The sequence below is a fragment of the Corylus avellana genome, chromosome ca10, assembly GCF_901000735.1.
Source record: "Corylus avellana chromosome ca10, CavTom2PMs-1.0".
Lineage (NCBI taxonomy): Eukaryota > Viridiplantae > Streptophyta > Magnoliopsida > Fagales > Betulaceae > Corylus > Corylus avellana.
The window spans coordinates 18,389,857-18,413,119 of NC_081550.1; the positions used below are offsets into that span (position 1 = coordinate 18,389,857).

General features: G+C 35.3%; 4 protein-coding genes and 1 non-coding gene across 7 annotated transcripts; 3 read left to right on the top strand and 2 right to left on the bottom strand.

The window, feature by feature from the left end:
• On the bottom strand, positions 1–6,155 carry LOC132163686 (RHOMBOID-like protein 1). Its single transcript, XM_059574053.1, has 6 exons — positions 5,620–6,155; positions 4,902–5,065; positions 3,665–3,828; positions 3,298–3,554; positions 2,278–2,404; positions 1–209 (listed from the first exon to the last, which is right to left on the bottom strand). The coding sequence occupies exons 1-6, from the start codon at positions 5,922–5,924 to the stop codon at positions 87–89; spliced, it is 1,140 nt and encodes a 379-aa protein (XP_059430036.1). The 5' UTR covers positions 5,925–6,155; the 3' UTR covers positions 1–86.
• Positions 6,156–10,442: 4,287 nt separating this feature from the next.
• Positions 10,443–12,426, top strand: LOC132164398 (probable xyloglucan galactosyltransferase GT11). 2 transcript variants are annotated; one of them, XM_059574908.1, is made up of 2 exons: positions 10,443–11,802; positions 11,899–12,426. In XM_059574908.1, exons 1-2 carry the CDS (start codon positions 10,443–10,445, stop codon positions 12,222–12,224), a joined length of 1,686 nt encoding a protein of 561 aa, XP_059430891.1. In that variant the 3' UTR covers positions 12,225–12,426. The 2 variants fall into 2 exon arrangements, with proteins under 2 accessions (XP_059430891.1, XP_059430890.1); XM_059574907.1 differs by having other exon boundaries at positions 10,443–12,426.
• A 2,082-nt stretch (positions 12,427–14,508) lies between these two features.
• TRNAG-UCC (transfer RNA glycine (anticodon UCC)) lies at positions 14,509–14,580 on the top strand. The gene has a single exon. It is a non-coding gene; the product is annotated as a tRNA-Gly (tRNA).
• Positions 14,581–14,690: 110 nt separating this feature from the next.
• LOC132163473 (PGR5-like protein 1B, chloroplastic) lies at positions 14,691–17,819 on the top strand. Of its 2 annotated transcripts, XM_059573774.1 has the most exons (7): positions 14,695–15,175; positions 15,300–15,362; positions 15,445–15,531; positions 16,130–16,367; positions 16,558–16,631; positions 16,863–16,961; positions 17,478–17,819. In XM_059573774.1, exons 1-7 carry the CDS (start codon positions 14,954–14,956, stop codon positions 17,568–17,570), a joined length of 876 nt encoding a protein of 291 aa, XP_059429757.1. In that variant the 5' UTR covers positions 14,695–14,953; the 3' UTR covers positions 17,571–17,819. The 2 variants fall into 2 exon arrangements, with proteins under 2 accessions (XP_059429758.1, XP_059429757.1); XM_059573775.1 differs by lacking the exon at positions 17,478–17,819 and having other exon boundaries at positions 14,691–15,175; positions 16,558–16,698; positions 16,863–16,952.
• Positions 17,820–18,515: 696 nt separating this feature from the next.
• Positions 18,516–22,380, bottom strand: LOC132163474 (uncharacterized). Its single transcript, XM_059573776.1, has 4 exons — positions 22,022–22,380; positions 21,489–21,592; positions 18,846–18,975; positions 18,516–18,726 (listed from the first exon to the last, which is right to left on the bottom strand). Exons 1-4 carry the CDS (start codon positions 22,130–22,132, stop codon positions 18,688–18,690), a joined length of 384 nt encoding a protein of 127 aa, XP_059429759.1. The 5' UTR covers positions 22,133–22,380; the 3' UTR covers positions 18,516–18,687.
• Between the last annotated feature and the right edge of the window lie 883 nt (positions 22,381–23,263).

The window sequence follows — 23,263 nt, forward strand, 5'->3', positions numbered from 1 at the left end:
AAATTATTTACAGATTCAATGATGAATCATGTACACCGAGATGTTTAATGGAATGGGCTCAAGCAATCTTCTATCATCTTCTATAATCAATTGCAAAGCTGAGAACATAGCTGCTGAACCTGGGAATCATTAATATCAGACAACATATAGATGTTGCTTCTTCCATTGCCTAGGCATGTCATGTTCAGTTGGTTCCCCATTTGGCTTGACTGCAAAAACATTATATCAATATCAATAACAAAATCAATGTATTTCAAAGACTAAAAAAATTAAAAGAGAAAAAGAAGCCAGTAAGTCGGTAATCTTCTCAAATGTCACACGATTGCATTTTATTAGGCTGCCACATTTGCGCCAAGAAGATTGATACGTAACAAAAAAACAAGTTATATGCATCACTTTCAACGTTATAACATTTTTTTTTTTTGGTAAGTGTTCAGTAACATAGCACGGAAAATGTCAAGGGTTTACACCCTCAAAGCCAATTTCTTTGTATGACATCTTCAATTTATTAATAAAGTTGTTAATTATATATATATATAAATTAATAAAGTTGTTTATTTTCTGAATTTGTATGGTAACATCAGCCATATCGTTTTAAAAATGTGCATATTATTTTATATATACATGTAATCCTTAAGTTATATTGAACATGACTTAGGTGTGCTAATGAGATTATCATATCGAAGATCTAAGTCATAAACCTAGCAACTATTACATGAATGGGATTGAGCATTCTATTTGATAAACTATTACATATTAATCGTGATGATCTATCTTAATCATAGAAGTGGAAACTTCAAATTGATATGTTGGCGCGGATACAATGCATTGAATGAACCACGTGAGTTGTTATTCTATAAACTACTGGCAATTAAATAATTTGAACTCACGACAGCTTATAACATTGACTCTCAATTCTAAGAGGAATGTGAAGTGAATATCACTTAGATACATTTAAGCGTGAAATCTTTTACAGTGTGTTGGGTGATCACATGTAACATTATGGGAATACTACTCCCCCAGATAGAATCCATAATCCTTTGATCTTAATCAAATAGATATGAAATACCCCCTAGAGATAAATGGGAATTGATTATTCTAAATCTCTAGTTGTAGTCTTTTAGTAATAATTTCAAGAGTACAAGAATAATCAAGAGATTAAATCGAGAACTCAAGGGTTAAGAGATAGTGAATTAAAGTAACAATTAATTTTATGATTTTAATTCTACTATGGATATTTTAAGGGGGAATCAATTGCAATTATAAGATGTAATTGGAGTTTTAATTAATCAAAATAAATACTAGTGTGCAATTACAATTTTTTAGTGTAATAAATTGTAATTAATAGTAACCTAGAACAAGTCATAAGATAACAAGTATTCTAAGCTTATTGAAGCTAGTTTTATTTTCCCTTTATATCCTTTCTCAAGCTGATTATTATCCATTAAGAGCTTAACCTAATTACATAAGGACTTATCCCCCATGGCCATGTATTATAGTGGATGAGAATTAGGTTTTCCATGTCCTACTTTGACAAGGAAACCTAGTCGTACCTTCACGTGGAAATACAAGCTTATTTAAAGGGGTCTTGAGTAAGCAATAGAGCCCACACTAATAGAGCTTATTTGGAATTGCGTTTGAGGATCCTAAAAGTGTTTTTAACACTCAAAAAGCCCATTTGAAGAAAAAAGTACTCGTTTGGTAAAAAAAATAAAAGCGCTTTTAAGGGTCCAAAAAGCCTAAAAATGGTCAAAACACACTTTTAGTAAAATCTTAAACATAAAGCTTTTGCCTAAAAGCTCTTTTTAACTTAAAAGTTCTATTTTTCAAACGCAATCCCAAACAGGCTTTTAGTCATAATCAAAATTGAGGAGAAGTTTAAATGTCTCAAAACCCTAGCCTACACATGCAGGTTGAAGGAGGAGCAAGAGGATTCAATTCAGCCCTAAGAACACCAAATAGCTGACATTGTGAGGTAGTGTTCTTGTCTTCTAAATTTTTTATTTACATGATCTAATGGTATGCTCTCTTGATGCCTTTTCTTGGGAATTTTCCGCTGTAGCTTTTTAAATATATTCCCTACAGAAAACACACAAAAATGGAAGTTTTTGTATCCACTTCTTATTTTCAGTTCCATCACCACATGTTTCTTCCTCTAACTTTACAGTGGGAGTTACTTGCACTGAATTAGTCCGGCATGAGCAACACATGTATTACCGATAGAGATCTGAAGTGAATGAAAGCATACAAAAAGAAGAAGAGTAGAGCATCACTTACCTGACAAAGAACTTGTTCTGTTTTGCAGTTCCATTTTGAGGTAGGGACACAGCTTAAATAATGGCACCAGGAGCAGCGATCATTCAGATTAACCCCTCGAAGGAGAAAAATCAGCCCAGCTGTAAACCTGTCAAAATTACAAAACTTATGTTCAAAGAACTCCATGATCTAATGACACCAGGCACCTTAGAGATAAAAATTGAGAAGTGTTTTGGTCGGGGCCACATTTGAAAAAATGTCGTCTATGGGGTCCACATAAGACAATTCGTTTGGTAAACTGAAAAGTATTTTTAAAAAACAAAAAACTGAGTAGTGTTGTCAAAACATCAAATTAAGAAAAAAAAAAAAAACAACAAAAAAAAGAGAGGCAAAAACAAATGCTCGAGATTGACCTCCATAGGTGGTGGCTGCAGCCCCTTCACAGGAGGGGGGAGGTGGGTTTCCCTCCCTTCCGCGAGGCTCCAGCCAAAGAGTGTGGTGGGGGTGGAGACCCAACCCAACCCACACCCACAACCCCCACAAGAGGTGCAAGGGTGGACGACCCACCCCCCGCCTATGCGAGAGGCACAAAGGGAGTGAATCTCCAACCCCTCCCCGGTGGGGGTGGACACTGGGGGTGAGTCTCCACCTCGTAGGAGGCCAACCTCGTGTTTTCATTTTTTTAATAACAAGGTTTGTCTTCACGCTTGAAAAGTAGCACATATTTTCAAAACATTTCTATTACTATATTAAGGGGTGAGAAGATTTTTGAAAAGTGTTTTGTGATTTGTTTCGAAAAGTATATTAATAGTGAGGACCACATCTAAAAACTTGTTTGAATAACTATATAGTTTGATAAGTGTTTTTCAGTGTTTGAAATTGAGAAGAATTTTTCAAAACTTTGCCAAACAAACCCTAAACTTCCCGCAGGGCAGCCTATCTACCTGTTGTAAATCTCATATCATGCACATACTTCAGAAAACAAGAAATGTGCAAAGAATAAAATAAGAGACGCAAATTCAAAGGATTCCAAGGACATACCCGGCAATCAATAGTGTAAGAGAGAGAACCAACAGTACATACTGATATGTCTTGTGTTTAGATTTAACAGTAATTGCAATATATCCAGGAGAAATTCTCTGGTTAACCCATCCAAACTGGGGACGAATCAAAAACACAAATCCAAGAAGAAAGCCAGAAAGAAATCCTCCAATATGAGCAAAATTGTCCACGTGTGGTAGGATTCCAACTGCTAAATTTATTATGATGATGAAAAGAAGAGTCAACAGCGCTGCCAACTACGCATGAAAACTTCAAACTGTAAGATGATTGGGCCACATATATAGCTAACTGCAAAGAAGTCAAAATTTATTAAGAAGCTCTGTCAGAATCAGATCTCTTTATTTACCTTATTTGCATATATTGTCCAATTTGTAATCAGCTCTGAAAGCATGCCTCCTAGTAAACCAAAAAGTGCACCGGACGCACCAACAGAGATTCGCGATTGAATAAAAAGAGCTGACAACAAACTCCCTCCAAAACCAGATATGATATAAAGCAATCCAATTCGAACTGTAGGACAAAACTAGAAAGAAATTAGATTTCAAACTACAAAGGAAAAAGAACTTCATTGAATGACTAAAGCCGTTCCAAATAAAAGTTGAGAGATTCTACTTCATATATTCTTTTAGTTATCTTTCCAGCATGCTGCTTTTCTTATAAGAAAAAAAAAAAAAAAAAAAGAACGGCTGTGTCTTGGAATATTTCTTTTTTTTAGACAGTATATCTGCAGAATCTTCTGTTTATAAAAAAAAAAAAAAAAAAAATGCCCGCATCAGTGCTAGAATAAGTGGAACTAGATATGTGTGCATGTTTCAAGAAGTTTTCAACTGCAAAACAGAATTAGTGCAACAAAAGTCCATAAAGCCTGAAAACACACTCCACCTTGAATGCAATTTTTCCAAATCCTGCCTAGGTTAGCACACCACCTACACTCTCATTGTTGTTTGCAACCCTTGTATGTTGAAACCTATCAGATATCCACGGTCATAGTATATATGAGTTATAACCAAAACTAGGATCAATTGTCCACTCTTCTAAAATTAGAATCAAGTCAATTCACTTAGTCCAAAGAAATTATGAGTCTGTCTTCAGATTATCTCAAGTCATCGGTGTACAAATTGCAACTGAATTGATATAATAATAAGTGTTTCCATTGGTTTGGTTATAAATCAGCCACGTCTTTTATAAAATAGAATTATATTGTTGTCAAATTTATTGTCCATTCCACTTTTCCACGATATGGGACATTATTCAATAAGCCAAGCTCTGCAAAACTTAGCAACTTTGTTCTTAAGACAAATTTGCAAGGCCTTGTAGTCAATCCTTTTTGTGGTGTCCAAACATATAATTATAATTCCACAACTATAGAATAGAAGTTAAAATTGTAATTCAAAGCTTCATCTCCAATTCCACGTACCAATAAGACCGACAAAGAAATCAATGATTTGACAAGGGATATAAACTATGTAGCATCTTTAACAGACAGGCTCATACCTATAAATATATGCATGAGAACAAATGTTTTTTTTTTTTTGATAAGTATATGCATGAGAACAAATGTGAAGAAGCAAATGGATACATACCAAACCCAAATTCTTGCTCAAGCCGAATTCCAATAAATACAAGACTCAACATATTGGCGAGTATATGAAAAACCCCAGCATGTAACCATATACAAGAGATCAGACGCCATGCCTGGTGCCCATGGACAACTTTCTCCACTTCTAGAGCACCCATCTTCTGTAACCTGGAAAAAAAATCGGATTATGACCTACAAACATATTAGTACCACGTCAAGTCAAAGATAACTCCACCAAGAAGCCCCACCATCAGCAATTATCAACTTAAAGAAAACATATGTATAACCCTTGTCACAATAGAAACTAAAACACGTATTCTTTAGCATATCTTAACAGCATGATATCGCAAACATGATTGACAGATAATATTTTCAGTCTCATTAGCTAAAACCACGATTTGTTCTATACATGTATGTATGTATACATAGAACACGACCATCTTAGTTTTTCTTGCATCCGCATAAAGCCTATGCAATCAAAAAATTGACGAAACTTATTCGATTTTAACAACAAGGGAAAGAATTAGCCGTCCAAATGCACTCTTAAGTCTACGTTACTTGAATTCCAGGAGCACAAAAAACCAACTAACCAGAACCCAAAGCAGGTACTTTACATTGGTTTTGACAGCCAAAGCACAAACCAATATGCAATGCAACCAATGATTAAATCAAACAACCAATATCTAAAAAATGTACATTGATTGAGAAGGGGAAGGGGTTACGTGGACGAAGAGGGACCCAGAAGGGGGTTCTCCTTGAGGGTCTGGAAGGAGAACCTGCCCAAGAACCTGGCGATGCAGGAGGTGGAATTCTTGGGGCAGTTGTTCACGTACATGGTCACCACGAAGAACGCAATGTTCGCCACCACGAAGCTCGGCACTAGCCACGGCACCCATCGCCTGAACACCCTCAATGCCTCGTCGCTGCCGACCGCTCGAGGCGCTGACGACGTCGTTGCGGGAGCGGGACTCTCCGGGTGGACCTTGACCTCGATCTGGGCCGCCGATGAGGATGAGGCCCTCCGCATCACGGCCGTTGATGGATGTTGATGGCGATGGAAATATTAGTTATAATGACGCAGATTTGCTCAGAGATTTGTTAATGCGGAATTCCCATTCCTTTGAATGTAAATGTTGGTCGGAACTGGGAATTGAAAGTCTTTTCCGTAGGAATTGATTTAACAACGAATCACGGAAATCAGAGAGAGAGAGAGAGAATTGCGGAACAAATAAAGTGTGAGGCGTCGTTTTGCTTTTTCTTGGTTTGGACAGGAACGGTTTACCAGCTAAACAATGAGTGTTTTCGTTACTGTTGTTTGTGTTAGAGTCCGTTAATTAATCTGATTTTGCAGGTTAAAAAGTCTATTTGTTTAATAAAATTGCAAAAAAAAAAAAAAAAAACAGCAGTTTTAAAACAAATTGCAAGTAAAAGGGCACGTTTTTTGCATTTTAAAAAACACACAATTTTAAAGAACTGACTACAATTTTAAAGGCATGTCGTGATAGAAAATGTTAGGTGTTCTTCTAGTGTTCTTCCAGCTATAATGTGATTTTTAAAATTACGGTTGAACAACATCACAGCTAGAAAAATACTAGAATAACACCAAACATTTTCCTGTCGTAATTTTATCACACACTTAACTACATTGTTAAAAAATATTATTTTCATTAACTATATTTTGAAATCGTTATTTTTCAAATCCCAGGTTTTAAAACTACTAAAACAAATTCTTTACCATTTTTATTACAATTCTATGATTCTTCAAATCCAAATTATTATTTTTAAATTGAATATTCAATATATTATTATTTAAATATTTATTAATTTAATATTTTATTATGTGTCATATTTACAAATTATAAATATTAACATGATAAAATTTAAATTATTTAATTTTAATAAAATAACTAAGATATGAGAAAACAAACAATTATTCACTTCAAAGGGTATTTTATTATATTAAATTATGGACATCACCGAGGGACATTTGTATTTTTTATTTTTATTTTCAACATCGTGGTACATTTGTACCTAAACACCTTGTTAGGAAGACCTAATAATTTATTTTTAGATTATGGACATGACCTTTAGATCTATGATGATTCGAGTTCTATCATTTTAGGGGACACACAAAATATATATATATATATATAAAATTTTAAATGATGTAATAACACATATACCATTAATCTTGTAAAATATAATATTAAGCATTTGATTGCATAATGGTCCATTTAAACCAAGGTAAAGAAGTTTGTACAGTTTATAGTGCTTGTTTAGAATTTGGGTGAGACTAAAGCAAAAGCCAGCAAACTTGTTAATCATGTGCCATGGCATGTGATCTAAGGGTTCGTTTGGGATTGCGATTTTAAAATCGCAAAAGCGTTTGGTAAAACATGTTAAATTTTTTTTTTTTTTTTTTATCAAATATTTGTTATGCGAAATCGTAATTTTAGTTTAAAGTCACGTTTTTTCAAATAAGCACTCCCTACCTTGCTTATAAAAATCGCAAATTTTTTTTCTACTTTAAATTAAGAGCTTTTTAAATCACAATATCAAACGCCTTTTCGTTTTGTAATATCTTTTAAAAATAAAAATTATTATTGAGAAATTACAATTCCAAATGCATCTTAAGACAATAGCCCCACGTTGGATTGTGAGCTGCTTATTCCAAGATGTTATTCTTCCCCCCACACAGAGGGATTGCCTTTCTTGCAGGGTAAATCTTCCGTTATGGGAAGGATCCCCTTTTATATTCCTTTTCCTTTGTTGTATTTGTTAAAAACAAAAAAAAAAAACAAAAAACAAAGCAAAAAATAACAAATATCCAAAATTGTCCAACAATCTTGATAAAAGCTAAAATACCCGAGTGATAAGAATAAAAAAATGATAGTTGCTTGGAATGCCCCTTGTTGCTGGGTATTATTAGTTCACAATTTAACTTCTTTTTTTTTTTTTGTTATTGATGTTAGAATATTAATTAAATAACAAATTAATATTTTTAATTAACATAAAATTTTGAAAATAATTATAATTTATTTTAATTAAATATTTTATATATTAAATATTACTTATTAAATCAAGTATATTTTGATTTAAACTTTTAAAATAAATAATAATTTAACTACGAAAAGAAAGGACGGCTTTAACTTGATTGGTGCAATTGATTTGTAGTTTCCAGCTTTTGTTTTTGTCTGTCAAGAAACAAACCCCCAGAAGAAAAAGTTAAAAGGGAAAATATATAACTCGGAAAACTACGCATGGGAAATGAAATAGTCACAATCATGAGATTGTTTGGAAGGATCAAGGTTTGCCAAGGGTTAAACCGGAAGCAACAAAATAACAATGCACTTGACACTTGTCAAAGTCTAGTGCTTAATGGGTGCGATTATGAGTCATCATCACTTATATAATGCCAAAGAAAATAAAACAAAAGAAAGAGCTTGTGACAACCAGCTCTCTATAATTAGTAACGACCACGTGGAAAGAAAATGCTACATAGTAGTTTGACATTTCAACTTTGGGTTCATATATTCTTGGATTTATAACACTATAAACATTGGATTTCTTTAATTTTCTGTTTGAATTTCAAGAAATTCGGGCAAAGATGAGAGAGCGGTGTGGGGCTCAGAGTGTTCGAACGACTCAAGATGCAAAGTCTACTTATCCGAACACTTCTTAAACTCAAGAATATTTAAATTTTTTATGAAAAAAGTAAAAGATGTTATTTGGTAATGAAAAAGAAAAAAGAAAAAGGGGGGGTCTATTTTGAGTTAAATGTTGACCTTTAAGGCATTGACATCCATTAAATCACTAAATTTATTGATATTAGTAGAAATCATTGACAAAAATGGGAGTCATGGGTAATATATTTGGCCCTTGAAACTACATCATTCCTTGCTTTTATGCTAGATCTTCATTGAACTAATTATTGGAGGCTTAAATTATTTAAGCAATCTTGCTCCCACATAATTGGAGTAACTCTAGCTTATTTCTTCACAAACCCATTTTCTTACAAATCAATTGGTTCTCATCAGTTTGAATATTGTTGAAAATATAACTGTTTTAAGGGTTATAGATATATAATTACTAATTTACAAAAGGGGAAGGACAGAGTTTTCCTCCAAACTGGATTGGAGGAACATCCTCCAACTCATGTTTTTTTTAATAGTAAAGACAAAGTTGAAATAAATAATATTAAAACTCATGTGTGTGTCACATGTTATTAAAAAAAATGGACACATGTTATTTTTATACACTGAGTTTGAGGATGTTCCCCCAACGCAGTTTGAAGGAAAACTCTGTCCAAAGGGGAATGCTATACCATTTTTATTATATATATATATATATATATATATATATATAAATGCTAAAACTATTTCAACATCAACCTGCCGTTCCCAATTTAATTCAGGTAAATATAGAGACTTGTATTAAAGAAAGCCACGCTTGATGGGTAATATATATACCATTTGATGCTTCTTTCTATTCATAGGTATTACCATGCATTCCAAAATAGATTTAGAGGCTCAAATCTTGCCACCACATGAACGACTGCTCTAAATTTATTTATTTAATATATTTGTTTTTATTATAAGCATAATAGTTTAGTGTTATCTAGAGCTTGATTGGCATTCTATTTAAGCTCTAGCTATAGATGACGTAAGGCCAATTCATTAGAATGAAATGAAATACAAAATTAATTGGCTTAGGTATTTAGAGCTTATTCCCTTGAAGTGATGATTTGAAGGCTTGATTTATTATATTATATATATTTTTTTTCAAGAATCATGGAGCTCCGAATCCAAACCCAAAAGAGAAAAGATAACATACCCTCCAAAACTGATGATAATTTCATTTTTCCAAAATAACTCTATGACCATGTCAACAACAACCTGCGCACAAGAAAGATTAATCCTCTAGATCAATCAAATGTTGTGAATTGAAACAATTATTTCATTCTCTTCTCCTTAACTATGACACGGTTTGCATTTGTTGGATTGCTTGGGATGAAGGAGATGATGTTGCAGTAAAGGGTAGAAGGAGGTTTTTAAATGGAAGGTGAGCCGCTCATCCATCTAATTAACAAGGAATAAAAAGAGGTACGTGGCAATAGAGTTTGGCGGCTAAGGTATATTTAGAACGTTCCCTGGTAACATTAATTAGTGGACCAAAACCTTGATCGTTTCAACGTCCACCGTTTCTTCTCTCTCCTTCTCTTCCAAATTGTAAATCAACTTTGGCAGGCAATTCTTCTGTTGCTTTGCCAGCACTTCTTCCACCCCTTTCCATTTCATATTCTTAAACCCCATGTGTCTGTTCCTTTTCGTGCTCCTTGGTTTATATCGTAACATGTAACCTTTTTCTTGCGCTAGCTTCAAACATCAATTGGGTTCTTTTTTTTTTTTGTTTTCCTGACATGGGTTTCCATTCTTTTCTTCCATCATCGGCTGTGTAAAGATGTATCTTTGATAGGAGATATTTCGCGCTGAAAAATCAACTGCGTATCGGACGGAGGTCATGCATGGGAGTCTATCGGCTGGCGATGGACTGGCCAATCATTGGCAAGTGCCGCAACCGATTATGGTTAGTTGTCTTGGCCTCTTTTCTTCTGTGGCTCGTATTGTTTTGCTTCTATTATTCGGCTCCTATGGTTGGTGATAACTTTGTCAAATCTGTCAATTTTGGAGACTCTAATTCTGTATTTTCGCCTGGGAATTCCAATGAAAGCATTAACGAATTGCTTGGTACAAATTTTATTAGCGAAGAAACTGATTTTGTAAAGCCTGCAAAAGACAAGGATGCAGCAAAAAATTCGTACAACCCGTTTACCAATTTTTCAGCCGGGGATTATGGGCTTGAAAATTTTGATCATATAGTGACAAAAGTGTACCCCAACAATCAAACACACATTGCACAGAACGAAGTGGATCAGTCTGTTAATGGGGTTTCTAGTTTAGAGAATGCAGAAGAACCAGATCAGAAGAGGTTTAAACCCGATGAGAAAATCTCCAAAGATTCCTGTTCGGGTAGATACATTTATGTCCATCATCTTCCTCGCGGGTTCAACGAAGACATGCTCAGGCATTGCCGGTCACTTAGTAATTGGACAAATATGTGTCTTTTTACGGCAAACATGGGGCTTGGTCCCTCTCTTGCAGATTCTGAGAGGGTATTCTCAAAGACAAGTTGGTTTGCGACAAACCAATTCTTGCTGGAAGTCATCTTCCACAACAGAATGAAACAGTACAAGTGTCTGACAAATGACTCATCAATGGCTTCAGCAATCTTTGTACCGTATTATGCCGGCCTCGACGTTTCTCGCTTCCTCTGGTATTCAAACACATCGATGAGAGATGCTGCTTCCCTTGATCTTGTCAAGTGGCTCAGAAGAAAGCCAGAGTGGAAGAAAATGTGGGGCAGAGATCATTTCATGGTTGCCGGAAGAATTACATGGGATTTTAGGAGAGTAAGTGAGAAGGATTCTGATTGGGGTAATAAGCTAATGCTCTTGCCGGCGTCGAGGAATATGACGATGTTGGTGATTGAATCAAGCCCTTGGGACAACAACGACTTCGCCATTCCTTATCCGACATACTTCCACCCTTCAAGCGACAATGAAGTTTTCCGGTGGCAGAGCAGAATGAGGAGGCAGAAAAGGCGGTATTTCTTCTCTTTCGCCGGCGCCCCAAGACCCAATCTTCGAGATTCTATTCGTACTGAGATTATCGAACAGTGCCGGGCTTCTGCAGGGAGGAAATGTAGGCTGCTGGAATGCAGAGACCGCGCAAACAAGTGCTACAATCCATCTCACTTGATGAAAATGTTCCAATCTTCTGTGTTCTGCTTGCAGCCTCCAGGGGATTCATTCACCAGGCGCTCTGCTTTTGACTCGATTTTGGCAGGTTGTATCCCAGTTTTCTTTCATCCGGGGTCAGCTTATGTTCAATATCTATGGCATTTACCCAAAGATTATACCAAATATTCTGTGTTTATACCAGCAAACGATGTCAAAAGTGGGAAAGTCAGCATCCAAAAGATACTACTTCGGATTCCCAAAGAGAAGGTGCGGGCTATGAGAGAGGAAGTCATACGGCTGATTCCAAGAGTAATCTATGCACACCCAAGATCAAGATTGGAGACCCTTGAAGATGCTTTTGATATTACCGTTAAGGGTGTTCTTGAAAGAGTAGAGAGAATTAGGAGGGAGATGAGAGAGGGGAAGAATACTAGTTATGCTTTTGCAGAGGAATTTAGTTGGAAGTATAATTTGGTTGGGACGACGGTTGGGGAGCATGAATGGGATCCTCTCTTTGCCAGACTGTAGAACATAAATCCACATTTTTAGAGTACAAAAAACAGGGGAGCACAGACCTAAGAGAATGGCAAATTTGGTTTTGTTTGTTGTTGTATTTGGGCAAGAATTTTATCTTTTTAGTTTAGAAAACAAACAAAAAAAAGTGTTTTTACATCAAGTTTGAGAAGTATTTTTGATGTATGGTGAACTCCAAAGGTCCTTGATTTATAGTTACCCATGATAGAGTTTGCAGGCATAGTTGTCGAATTTATTTATTTATTTATTTTTTACAAGCGATGATTTAAGGATTGATTTTCGCTGCTACATTATCAAGTTGTATGACAATAGTATAGTAGTGTACTAAATATCATTACTCTAAAAATGATTGATTAATATAACATAATTTGGCTTTTAAATTGAGTGATTTTCCAAACAGAAATTGTGTTAAGGTGAATTGTACTTAGAGAATACAATGAATAGGAGAGGTTTGCTAAGAAAGATAAAAGAGATGCTGAGAATTAATCATTATGATAATTGATACAGTCCAATATAAAGAAAAGCCCTTGGATTTTAATTTTTTAATACACATGGTAGTAGAAGGCAAAACTAGAGAAAGAACAACAGAAGATACAGAGAAGGAAACAAACAGGACACATTGTTGTAGTACATGGGATTGTAGTCCATGTTCTTATTCAAATTTTGTACCTCATTTTTATATTTCAAAACATTACTTTTGAAATCTCTACATCTCATTCTTTTTTCTTTTTTTTTTTACTCATTTTTTTATTTTATTAAAATATTCAAGCTTTTGCAACTTTTGCATAGATGTGAGAGTAGGAAGAATTTTTGTTAGGCTTAAAGAGAGAGAATAAATGAAATAAAGGGTTAAATTCACTACATTCCGTCTAATTGGACGGAAATCATCCCACGTGTATCTTAGTGAGATTTTGATGCCCTTCTATTCCAATTTTACTCTTATTAAAATTTATAAAATTACGTAATTACCTTCAATTTCATAGGTTTTTAATTAGAGCAATTATGTAATTTCATATGTTTTAATGATGGTAAAATTGGAATAGAGGACATCAAAATCCCACGTGAGATGCACGTGAGATGATTTTCGTCCAATTAGACGAAAATTAGTAAGGGAATGTTTGAATTGAAAATTTTTAAAACATTAGGGGGAGTACATTGCCAATTTTTAAACATTAAAGTTCGAATTAAAAATTCATGAAATTTCAAGGGATAAAGTAAATTTTCCCTTAAATAAAAGATGAATGGTTTACAGTCATTCTTCCAGATTTAGGATGAGAAATATTCTATAATGCTAAAAATTACTTTTTTATTGTGCAATTATTTCACAATGTAAATGTGACATTTTCAACCAATTAGTGTTAAACAGAAAAACAATTTAAGAGCTAATTAAAATTGTCACAAATAACAAATAAATCTATGATGAGTCCCACGATAGGATGCTTTTTGCTGCCCTATATGGCAATATGCTGCCATCCGAAATGCATTGAGGGGGGAAAAATGTCCATAGCATTATTTATCACATTACTATAATGTAATTTTAAAAAATAATCCTTTTTAAAATAAAATAAAATTGAAGGACGGGATGTCTAAAGACTAAATACGACACAATGGGCAGCCTCAAGCCAATTGACCGACTACGCCACATCATTTTCGTAAGTCCACCCTCTCCCTCGGCATCAAAAAAACAATCTTTCTATGCTAAATTTCAATTTGTTGTTCTTAAGAAATAGTTTAATTAGTTAGGACTACGTCTAATGAAGCGGAGGTCATTAGTTTGAATTTCACTCTCTCCTCTAGTGCGGACATATAAAAAAAAAAAAAAATTCAATATGTTTCCCTTTTTATAATAAGAAACAATACAATTATGTATTTATATATATTTTTGCAATTTATTTAAATAAAAATATCGATAGAAATCTTAAGTTGCATTTTTTAATCTATATAACTCCAAAGTTGCCTTTTCAGTAGAATTTACATATTTTTTCACTTTAAAACATTTTCTCTGCGGCCAAACAAAAAAGACAACAAATACGGTAAGTAAAGTAGCAATGTCAACACATCGTTATGCTATTGAATGTCATAATACATCATAAATAAAACCTGTAACAAAAAAGAACAAAGAAAATGATTAACGATTCTTCTCTTTTTTCTTCAATAAATAAAAATAACGTATGATCCTTGTGCACATATATAAATAAGATAATAACTCTGACAAATGATCTTGCTTAAAGGATTAGTAAAGTAATTATAATTTTATTTGTTAAAACTTAGTACAAGCGCGTTTGTAGTCCAACGGTTAGGATAATTGCCTTCCAAGCAATAGACCCGGGTTCGACTCCCGGCAGACGCATCATTACTTTTTCCAAATTAAATAGTACGCAACGGCGTCGTTCTAAAATTCGTCGCGAAACTTTTTCTCTCTCGTCCCGCATAATCCACAGCCAATCATGAGGAAGAGATATTTCCCACACTTGTAGAAATTCTCTTCCCCACGGCTCCCCCACCCAAGATACTGACGCGGGAAAACGAACCGCAGCCTCAGAGGGTATTTTCGTCAAGCGACCTCCCTTACAAATTCGTGTCCCTCCATTCCTGTGGCCAAGAAAGACTCTTCGGCGTCTTCGCTCCCCACCGTAATATACAATCCCGACTGCACAATATTCGCTTTCACTCTGCAAACACAGACGCCTAGTCATCCACCACACACACGCACACCACGGTTCATGGCCGGCACGAGTGCCTCCTTGGCGCCGCACGTTATCGGGTCCACGGTCGTCGAACTATCCAGAACCAACCGCACCGGAGCCCCGTTTTCCAGTCGGATCTCCACGAAGGCCAGCGTAGCCCCCGCCCGCGACAACGCTCTCGCCGAGGGTCCCTCCTGCATCTTCGTAGGGCCCGTCGAGACGGCCAGCAAAGAAACCCTAGAAGCTCTCTATCTCCAAGTAGGTCACACCGCTTGATAGCATGTTTAATTAGTATGTGTTTTGCAATATGAATTGTGTGGATTTCATGTTTATGTGCATGATAGCATGTTTAAATGGCTGTGTCTGGTTGTGATTGTTGTAGGCACGGGATGCGTATTACAGCGGTAAACCTTTGATAGTTGATGATATGTTTGATAGAGTAGAGGTAACTTCGATTTACGCGTTTTTAGTCGAATCTGAGTTGAATTTATGTGATGTTTATGCACTGAGTTAACAATTTGTAACAGTTAAAGCTACGGTGGTTTGGTTCCAAATCGGTGGTCAAGTACCCGCGCTGTAGTCTTAGGCGGCAATCAGCCTATGCGGATGCAGAGGTAATTTTCTCTTTGGTACCATCCATTTGCGTTGTAGTCTTAGACTCCTTAATTGAATATCAGCAAGGTTTAGTAAGTATTGGGCATTTTCTTTTCTTTCCAAGAATCAAAGGAGCTTAGTGGCCTGCATTTTCTAATTTAGCTGACAAAATAAAAACCATGCTCCTTGGTGGCGGGTTGTGTTAGAATATAAATTAAATTATTAAATTAACTATTTTCTATTGGCTTTAGCTTTTGGATAAGTGGGTGGTTTAACATAGTATCAAAGTAAGCGTCATGAGTTCAAACATTGTCTTTGTCATTCTTTTCTTATTTCAATTAAATATTCTATGTGTTGAGCCTTACAAATTATGAAGTGTTTGAGCCTATACATGAGGGAGAGTGTTAGAATATTATAAATGATTAAATTAACACTTTCTATTAGCTTAATCTTTTGGAATCAGTGATGGTTTAACAGGTTGTGACCCATCTGGTTGATAGCAAACTATATATATAGGTATATTAATGGCATGTTGGGGTGCTTAATTTTCTTTATTTGGAGTTTTGGAAGCACTGTGTTTTCTTCACTTGAATATTTAGTGACATGGATGTAGGGCAGGAAGATCTATCACAGGTTTTTGCATTAGCGAGCATATGGGTCCTGTTTCTTGGATTTGGCAGTTCAGCATGTGTTTTGCCTATAATATACACCGTGGCCCTAGCTTATCAAGATGCATTCGGTTCGGGATTTTCCAATGGCAGTCAAGCATCTGTGGTAGAGTTGCTTACCACGGTGAATGGCATTCTCTTCATGGCATTGGGATCTGTGATTGGCTACCCAATTGCATCAGCTTCAGGTAATAAGCTATAGCTTACAAAGCCTTGCATAAGAATTCCAGAGAATAACATTAGAGTTTTTTCACCAGGGACATTAGTTTTTGTTTGGGTTTATGGATCAAATATGGAAACTGGAGAATAATACTTGTAATTTGGTTATTATTATTATTTCTTCAAATGTCATCATTACTTATTCATCCATTTTGACAGTTAAAGTGCTTCAAGGCCTGTGGAAGAATGACTTGGTAGCACTTAAAGGGGCATGCCCAAATTGTGGGGAGGAGGTCAGTCTATTGTACGATTGTATTAATCTGAAAGTCCCTAGAAGATTTCATTTCTTTTCTCTATAACGTAAGTCCCTAGTGTTGTATTGAAATATTCCAACATCTAGAAGATTTTATTTCTTTTCTTTCTAACTTGTGTCTGGACCTGTATTTCATCTTGTGCAACAAACAAAGTATGTTTCAACTTCCAGTTCATACATTCTCAATAACTTAAATAGCATTTTCCTCCAGGTGTTTGCATTTGTGAAACCAGATCACTCTAATAAGAGCCCCCATCGAGCAGATTGTCATGTTTGTGAATCCTTATTAGAATTCCGCACCAAGGTTGAGGTAATCCAGTTTGCTTCTTTTTCCACAATAGGAAATTTGCATCATACAATTGAATTTTTATTTTGCTATACATCTAATATGAAACGGAGAATAAGATTAATTGAGAGGATTCTTTGTGTAATGGGGAAAGTCAGACAGAACATCATAGTATTTTGGGGTTTAGAGGAATTGAAATGCTTGGAAAGAGCAGTCATAGTGAACATGCTATTACTTCTATATCAAACTATGTAGGTGGAGTTTTTAGACATACTAGTGTCTATGAGAGCTCATTGTAAATGCCTTTGTGAGTTCTGAAAGTTGTATTTCTTAGTTCATACAGTTTCCATGCGCTGTTGAAACTGCCTTCATAAGCTAGTGCAATTTTTGGGCTTTCCAACATTTGCTAATGATTGTGATCTTTTTGACTTTAGTAGATGGACAGAAAATAGATGTTTCTGCTATCTGTGTTGATGATATTTTACTCTTTTAATTTATGTCTCGTGAAATTTTATCCATACCAATTCATTTATTCTGCAGCCATCAGTTTCAAGACTTGGTAGAGGGTGGGTTTATGGCCGCATATATCTTGTTTCACGAAGAGGCGGAAACAGGCGTCAGAGATGGGTCTAAAATCTCTGCCTAGTACTTTGATCTCAGAAGATTTGTGTAAAGTATCACAATTCATTACTCCCTTTTTTTTTGGTCGGTGAATTAGTGGTAATCCTAACAAAAATTCATTTGCTACAAGTCAAAGGACAGCTGGCCTTTTTGTATTGTAGAATTAACAATGAGACTCCTGGGTTTAAGTTCTAGTAAAATATTGTATATTATCACTATATTTCCTGGTTCCCCCAGAAAAGCAACGGCTATATTTGGTTCTTGAAGTGTGTTTTCATGATGGGATTGTTAAGCTAGTTGGACAAGGGTATCATAGTCAAGCTTATGGAACCCATTGATGGACCTACTTAAATATGTCCTGCATTTGTTGTTGCTGTTTCTAAATATTCAAAAGAAGATAGAGCTTGCAGTTACGTTGCATTCATAGGTGTTGCTAATTCATAGAACAGGCCATCAACAATTCATTGCTCATTGCACAACTGTTAAATCCTGAATTTTCATGAAAAGGTCGGACTCGAATGCAATGACTGCAAAAACGAGGTACCAATATTCTTGTGGATATAAACCACTTTGTAGTCTTGAAGCCAGGAGTAAAATGGTTTTGGCTGTATTTTAACAACTGGGATTGTGTGGTCGAGATCAAATCTTCCTCGCATAATCTGCCTCGGGATGCTCAAATGACGTCCAAAATCCATTAATGGAGAAAAACATAACTCCAGCCCCGTTCTGACTAACTAAAACTATAAACCTTCATTACATAAAAACTGCAGAGGAAACTAGAGAGATAGAGGGAGCATTTCTGAAAACATAACGTTTCACAGGAAACCACCAGAATTTGCTCTTGTAATTCTTCTTTTCTCTTTTTTGTGGCTGTGGTAATCATCGGGTGTGTGGACCAGTAATTGCTACATTGAATGGGATGTTTATGAAGGAACCTTGACTGAAACATCTACATGCTATAAAGCAAAACTAAAATATTGCCATCCATAGTAGAAAGTAAATAAAAATGTCAGTAATAAATTTTCTTAAAAGAATTTTCAGGACACAAGCAACAGTGAGTTACGTAATCAAGTCAGACTGTTCATACATCAACATATAGATGGTAGCTGAATCGGTAGTAGCTAGCCAATCAGAAGTGTCCCAAGCTGTATACAAGAATCCACGCAAGCTGAAAAACAGAAATGGAGGGAATTGTAAGTTCAGGACTAACATGAGCCTTGTGTGTGTGTGTGTGTGTGTGAGAGAGAGAGCGAGAGAGAGAGAGAGAGCATAGAGATGTCAAGGTACCAGAAAAAGTGTTATGGAAGCAAAAAGTCCCTCCTGGAGGAGAGCTCCATGACCACCAAAATCTTCTTCATCAATCTTTAGTATCATCGCATAATAACCATAGATAATCCCAGAGGATATCAAAAGGAATCTGCAAACCCAAAATCAGCACATGAGGTCTTTCAATGATATAAGGGTAAGAAAATGGAGTGTGATTAAATTCAAGATCTGATGACCATACAAGTTGGCAACATAGCAAGATCAGAAAAGGATCCTCTCCATTTCAAATCCCTTCCATTTTTTCCCTTTAGTGCATTTTGAAGGGTAGTGTTGTCCAAAAATTTTAATGATGGTAGTGCATTACCCTTTAAAATGCATTAAATGGAGGGGATTTGAAATGGAGAGGATCCTTTTCCAGCAAGATCACCATCAACTTTAAATGAGATCTTTCAAGGTAAGTAGTTGGAAAGAAGGAGCATCAAACTCAAATCAAAGTTGGCAATATGAATCCAGCTAATCTGGATATAGAGGTACCAAAAGGTTGCAAATTGAAAATTCTATTATCAACACTACTCCACATCATGCGTAAAAAAGAGAAAAAAAGGATATGGGAAAAGACATTTCTTTCTTCTTAGAGAAACTCTATATCGCAAGAAATGACAATTTCACGATATATGACATTCTCCGTATCTTGATATTAGTGTCCAATTCATAGAGATTGGGTCATCAATTGTAAAAATCATTCAATCAAATAATAAAAGCCACTAGAAAAGAAAATTGTGATTTTAAAAGTAAGACCACCCACTGCCTCCATTATACACCAAACATATTTGTGGAATAATTTCACACCGGGATGGAACTAGAATTTCAGGTTTTTTTGGGGGGCTTAAAAAAAATCCCTTTAGGGGGGGGGGAGATGTAAAATTAATTTTAGAGGGTTTATCTCATAAAAATATATAATTTTGGGGGGATTTTTAAAATTTTGTGTGTAGTTTTGTCCCTGATTTCCCCTAAATGGAAAATATTCCATCACATAGGAGTCCCAAAGTCAATCATATGTATGAAAGACTCAACCTCCAATATTTACAGAGGTTCAGCAAAAAGTGGCAGCCAAGACATTTAAGAAATATGGGGCCTCATTATACCATCGTTGGTTCCAGATTTTCACCATAGCCCCTCACTTCACTTCAAATGTAATTACATTCTCATACATATAACCTACCTCATGTTTGACTATTCAAATAATACGTCCATAAAAATACCGTGCAGCTTCTTTTTCACACTGTATTTTTGCAGCAATCACCTTCCTCGCAGCTTCACAATCTAAAAGCTAAGTTCCAAGTCACTCACCAGAAAAGGTCCTGTTGACAGCAAAAATTGAATAGAGTCGCAAACCCAATTCGCATTTTAAGCAAATTTTAATCCAATCCACTAAACAAATATCTAAATCTAAATCCTTGCTGTCCAATATGTAAACTATAATTCACCGAGAAAGTCCCTCTAAAACCTTTATGTTTTCACTACAAGGATGGCATGAAATGAAGGAAAGAAAGTTATTATTGGCAGAAACTGAACTTCTTACCAAGAATGGTCTAGCACCCTCCAAGAAATCTCACACAGATGTTGCCTTGATCAAAGTTCATGAAGGCAAACCAACAATTAAGAGGGAAAACCACTCACTCCACAACCCACACAGGAACCCAGATGCTATCAATCCTTACCCCAAACAGCAAATCTAGGACATTATTATCCTAAGATATCTTCATGCATACAAGGTTCACATGAATCCCGTGCATCAGCAAACATACTTCACTTATTGCCAACTCTATAAATCCATCCACTGAAAAGCACAGTTTTGAATATGTATGCCTTTTGTTATATCATAAATACCCAATTAATTTTGTTTGTAATGCATCAATTATTATCTCTGAGACACCCTTTTGAATTTTGAGTGTCCATGCCACACTTTAGACAAGAAAAATATCAAAAATTCGAAAATAAATATGTTTCTCTTAACACGTGACCCAACAAAAGCACTTAGCTTAAATATGATGAACCATACTCTGTAGATTTGAAAATAGAATTCCTGTGACTATTTCTTAAACAGCACAACTCCTGCCTATAAACATGAACTAGAAGGATGCCAGGTCGAGTGCTTATGCCAAAGAGGCCAGGTAGGGAGAAAGCTGCATCCGTTTTCTTGCTGGATAATAAATAAACACTCTCAGGGCCTCCCGCATAATGAACCATGCTAGTATAAAATCCTCCTATCTATCATCAAGGTTCAATATGATACCACATAGCTACAAACTCAACAATAATATACAGTGGATATGTCATTTGCCAAAAAATTACCCCTCACAACGAACAAACTAAACAAGGGTACAACAGGTCTATATCTTGGAGTAAAATTCTACGAAAACGCCAAAACTCTGCCATTGGATCTTTTTACTCTTAAAATTGATAGCTATAACAAAAGCATGAAACATAATTTCCATTCACACAAATGCATGATAGCAAAGCTTCATCTACATGTACTAATTAGCTAAAACGAAAAACCAAGAGAGATAACTGCAATAGAAACAAATTAAGAGGCAACTGAATCTAAATGCATCCACTTTTTCCAATAAATAAAACAGCTTAAGTGCACGAGTATCAACTTACACGACCAGCCATATACCCCCGACCAAAGGTATAGCACCCCATAGCAACCCACATACAAGGGCCACCACTTGCCGAATCCAGTGCAACACATCTCCCAATTGATCCTGTGACAAACGAAGTGTAAGAGCTAAATCATCGAATTCCAAAATTCAAAGCTTTTAGGTGCCTATGACCACCAACACAACCATAAATTCATTGGCAAATAGTGATATCTATTTGAATCTAAATAAGCAAGCTGAAGCTACAAATAAAGCTTTGCTAGCAGTTTCTGCTCAGTCCACAGTACTTTCCACTGTAAGAAATCTTGATGACCATTTCACTCTTCCATTTCCATAATTCGAACACTCCCAGACGTGATTTCATATTAAATTCGATTAAATTGAAAACCCATATTCAAAAACGAAAAGCGAAGAATCACACAGCTCGGAATCTCCCACCAAACAGGCAAGATTCTAAACTTCCCATCCATTTCCGGCATTTTCTCGGCGCTACTAAACGTAGTCAACAAAAGAAACACAGTCAAAGCAAAATACCTTGTCCCAGGAGGCCTCCGGATCCAACAACTTCGCCAATTTGAACGGAGACAAGTGACCGTTCTGGTGTTGCTGCTGAAGATTGAACTTCACCGATTTCCCTTCTTTCATTCCGACAAATCAATTGGAACAATATTCAAAGAAAAGAGTGAGAAAAAAGTTAAAATCTCAACACTCAAAAGGCTTTGACACGGATTATGAGGAAAATCACTGTCTTTGTAGCTTTTGCTGCTGAGTACGGCGTTAGTAAGGAGCAGAGCACGTTAGGGTTTTGGATTTGGCGGAGAGAGAGAGAGAGAGAAAACACTGTGGGAATTATTAATTAATTGAAAAAAAAATAATAATAATATGAGAAATGCTTTTGCTGTAGATCTGAAATGATTGGGTGTGTGATTTGTAAAATGTTCAGCTCCACTGGGCGGCACGTGATCGTAATCGTGATCTGCGTGCTGTTCCATTAACTTGGCACTCTCCGTTGCACCCATTATTAAATTTTCGGAAAATAATAATTAAACACGGATTAATTACGAGTTTTGTTGGATGAGTCTAGGATGACATAATTTTTTTTTTTAATGTTTTATTCACTAAAAAATATGCATATCTAAATCAATAAATGATTTAAAAAATTGTTTATAAAAAAAAAATTCAATATTACAATAAGCTCGTAAGTCGTAACAAATAATAACAATTTAAATTTGTTATTTCGAATGAATACACTTATACACACCGTTAGAATATTGTGACTCCTCTTTTTGCTTGGTCTCTACTCTTGGCTTGGTTGTTAAGTTAATTTCCTTTTAGAGATTGGCTTGGTTGTTAAGTTAATTTTTTTTATTATTGTAAATATGCCGATTTTATATTATTTTATAATTATTGTATTTCCTTTTTTTAGAGTCTCATTCAATTATAAATAGATCATTTCATTGTACAATTAAAAACACATTAAAAATATAAATTTTTTCTCTACAATTATCTTTTTGTTGTCCTTTTTTACACACACAATGTATATTACACATTTCATAATAATGAAAGTACGATATATCACATGACTTCTTTTTAAGATATTTTATTAAGCTGTCTTTCAAGAAATAGTTCAATCGGTCGTGAACCACACCACATGAAGCGAATGTTATTAGTTCGAATTTTTCTCTTCATTTTCTTGTGTGAACATGTAAAATATATATATATATATATATAAGCGCTACCAAGAAATTAATTTTTAAAAATATATTTCATTTCGTT

Excerpts from the sequence above, each read along its gene's own strand:
- LOC132163686 (XM_059574053.1), bottom strand. The coding sequence starts at position 5,924 with ATGCGGAGGGCCTCATCCTCATCGGCGGCCCAGATCGAGGTCAAGGTC. Across the intron at positions 5,066-5,619 it reads CTGGGTCCCTCTTCGTCCAC|GTTACAGAAGATGGGTGCTC; the intron begins GTAACCCCTTCC and ends TTTTTTTTCCAG. Across the intron at positions 2,405-3,297 it reads CTTACACTATTGATTGCCGG|GTTTACAGCTGGGCTGATTT; the intron begins GTATGTCCTTGG and ends TAATTTTGACAG.
- LOC132164398 (XM_059574907.1), top strand. The coding sequence starts at position 10,443 with ATGGACTGGCCAATCATTGGCAAGTGCCGCAACCGATTATGGTTAGTT.
- LOC132163473 (XM_059573774.1), top strand. The coding sequence starts at position 14,954 with ATGGCCGGCACGAGTGCCTCCTTGGCGCCGCACGTTATCGGGTCCACG. Across the intron at positions 15,176-15,299 it reads TAGAAGCTCTCTATCTCCAA|GCACGGGATGCGTATTACAG; the intron begins GTAGGTCACACC and ends TGATTGTTGTAG. Across the intron at positions 16,962-17,477 it reads AATTCCGCACCAAGGTTGAG|CCATCAGTTTCAAGACTTGG; the intron begins GTAATCCAGTTT and ends TTTATTCTGCAG.
- LOC132163474 (XM_059573776.1), bottom strand. The coding sequence starts at position 22,132 with ATGAAAGAAGGGAAATCGGTGAAGTTCAATCTTCAGCAGCAACACCAG. Across the intron at positions 21,593-22,021 it reads CGGAGGCCTCCTGGGACAAG|GATCAATTGGGAGATGTGTT; the intron begins GTATTTTGCTTT and ends CGTTTGTCACAG. Across the intron at positions 18,727-18,845 it reads CTTCCATAACACTTTTTCTG|CTTGCGTGGATTCTTGTATA; the intron begins GTACCTTGACAT and ends TCTGTTTTTCAG.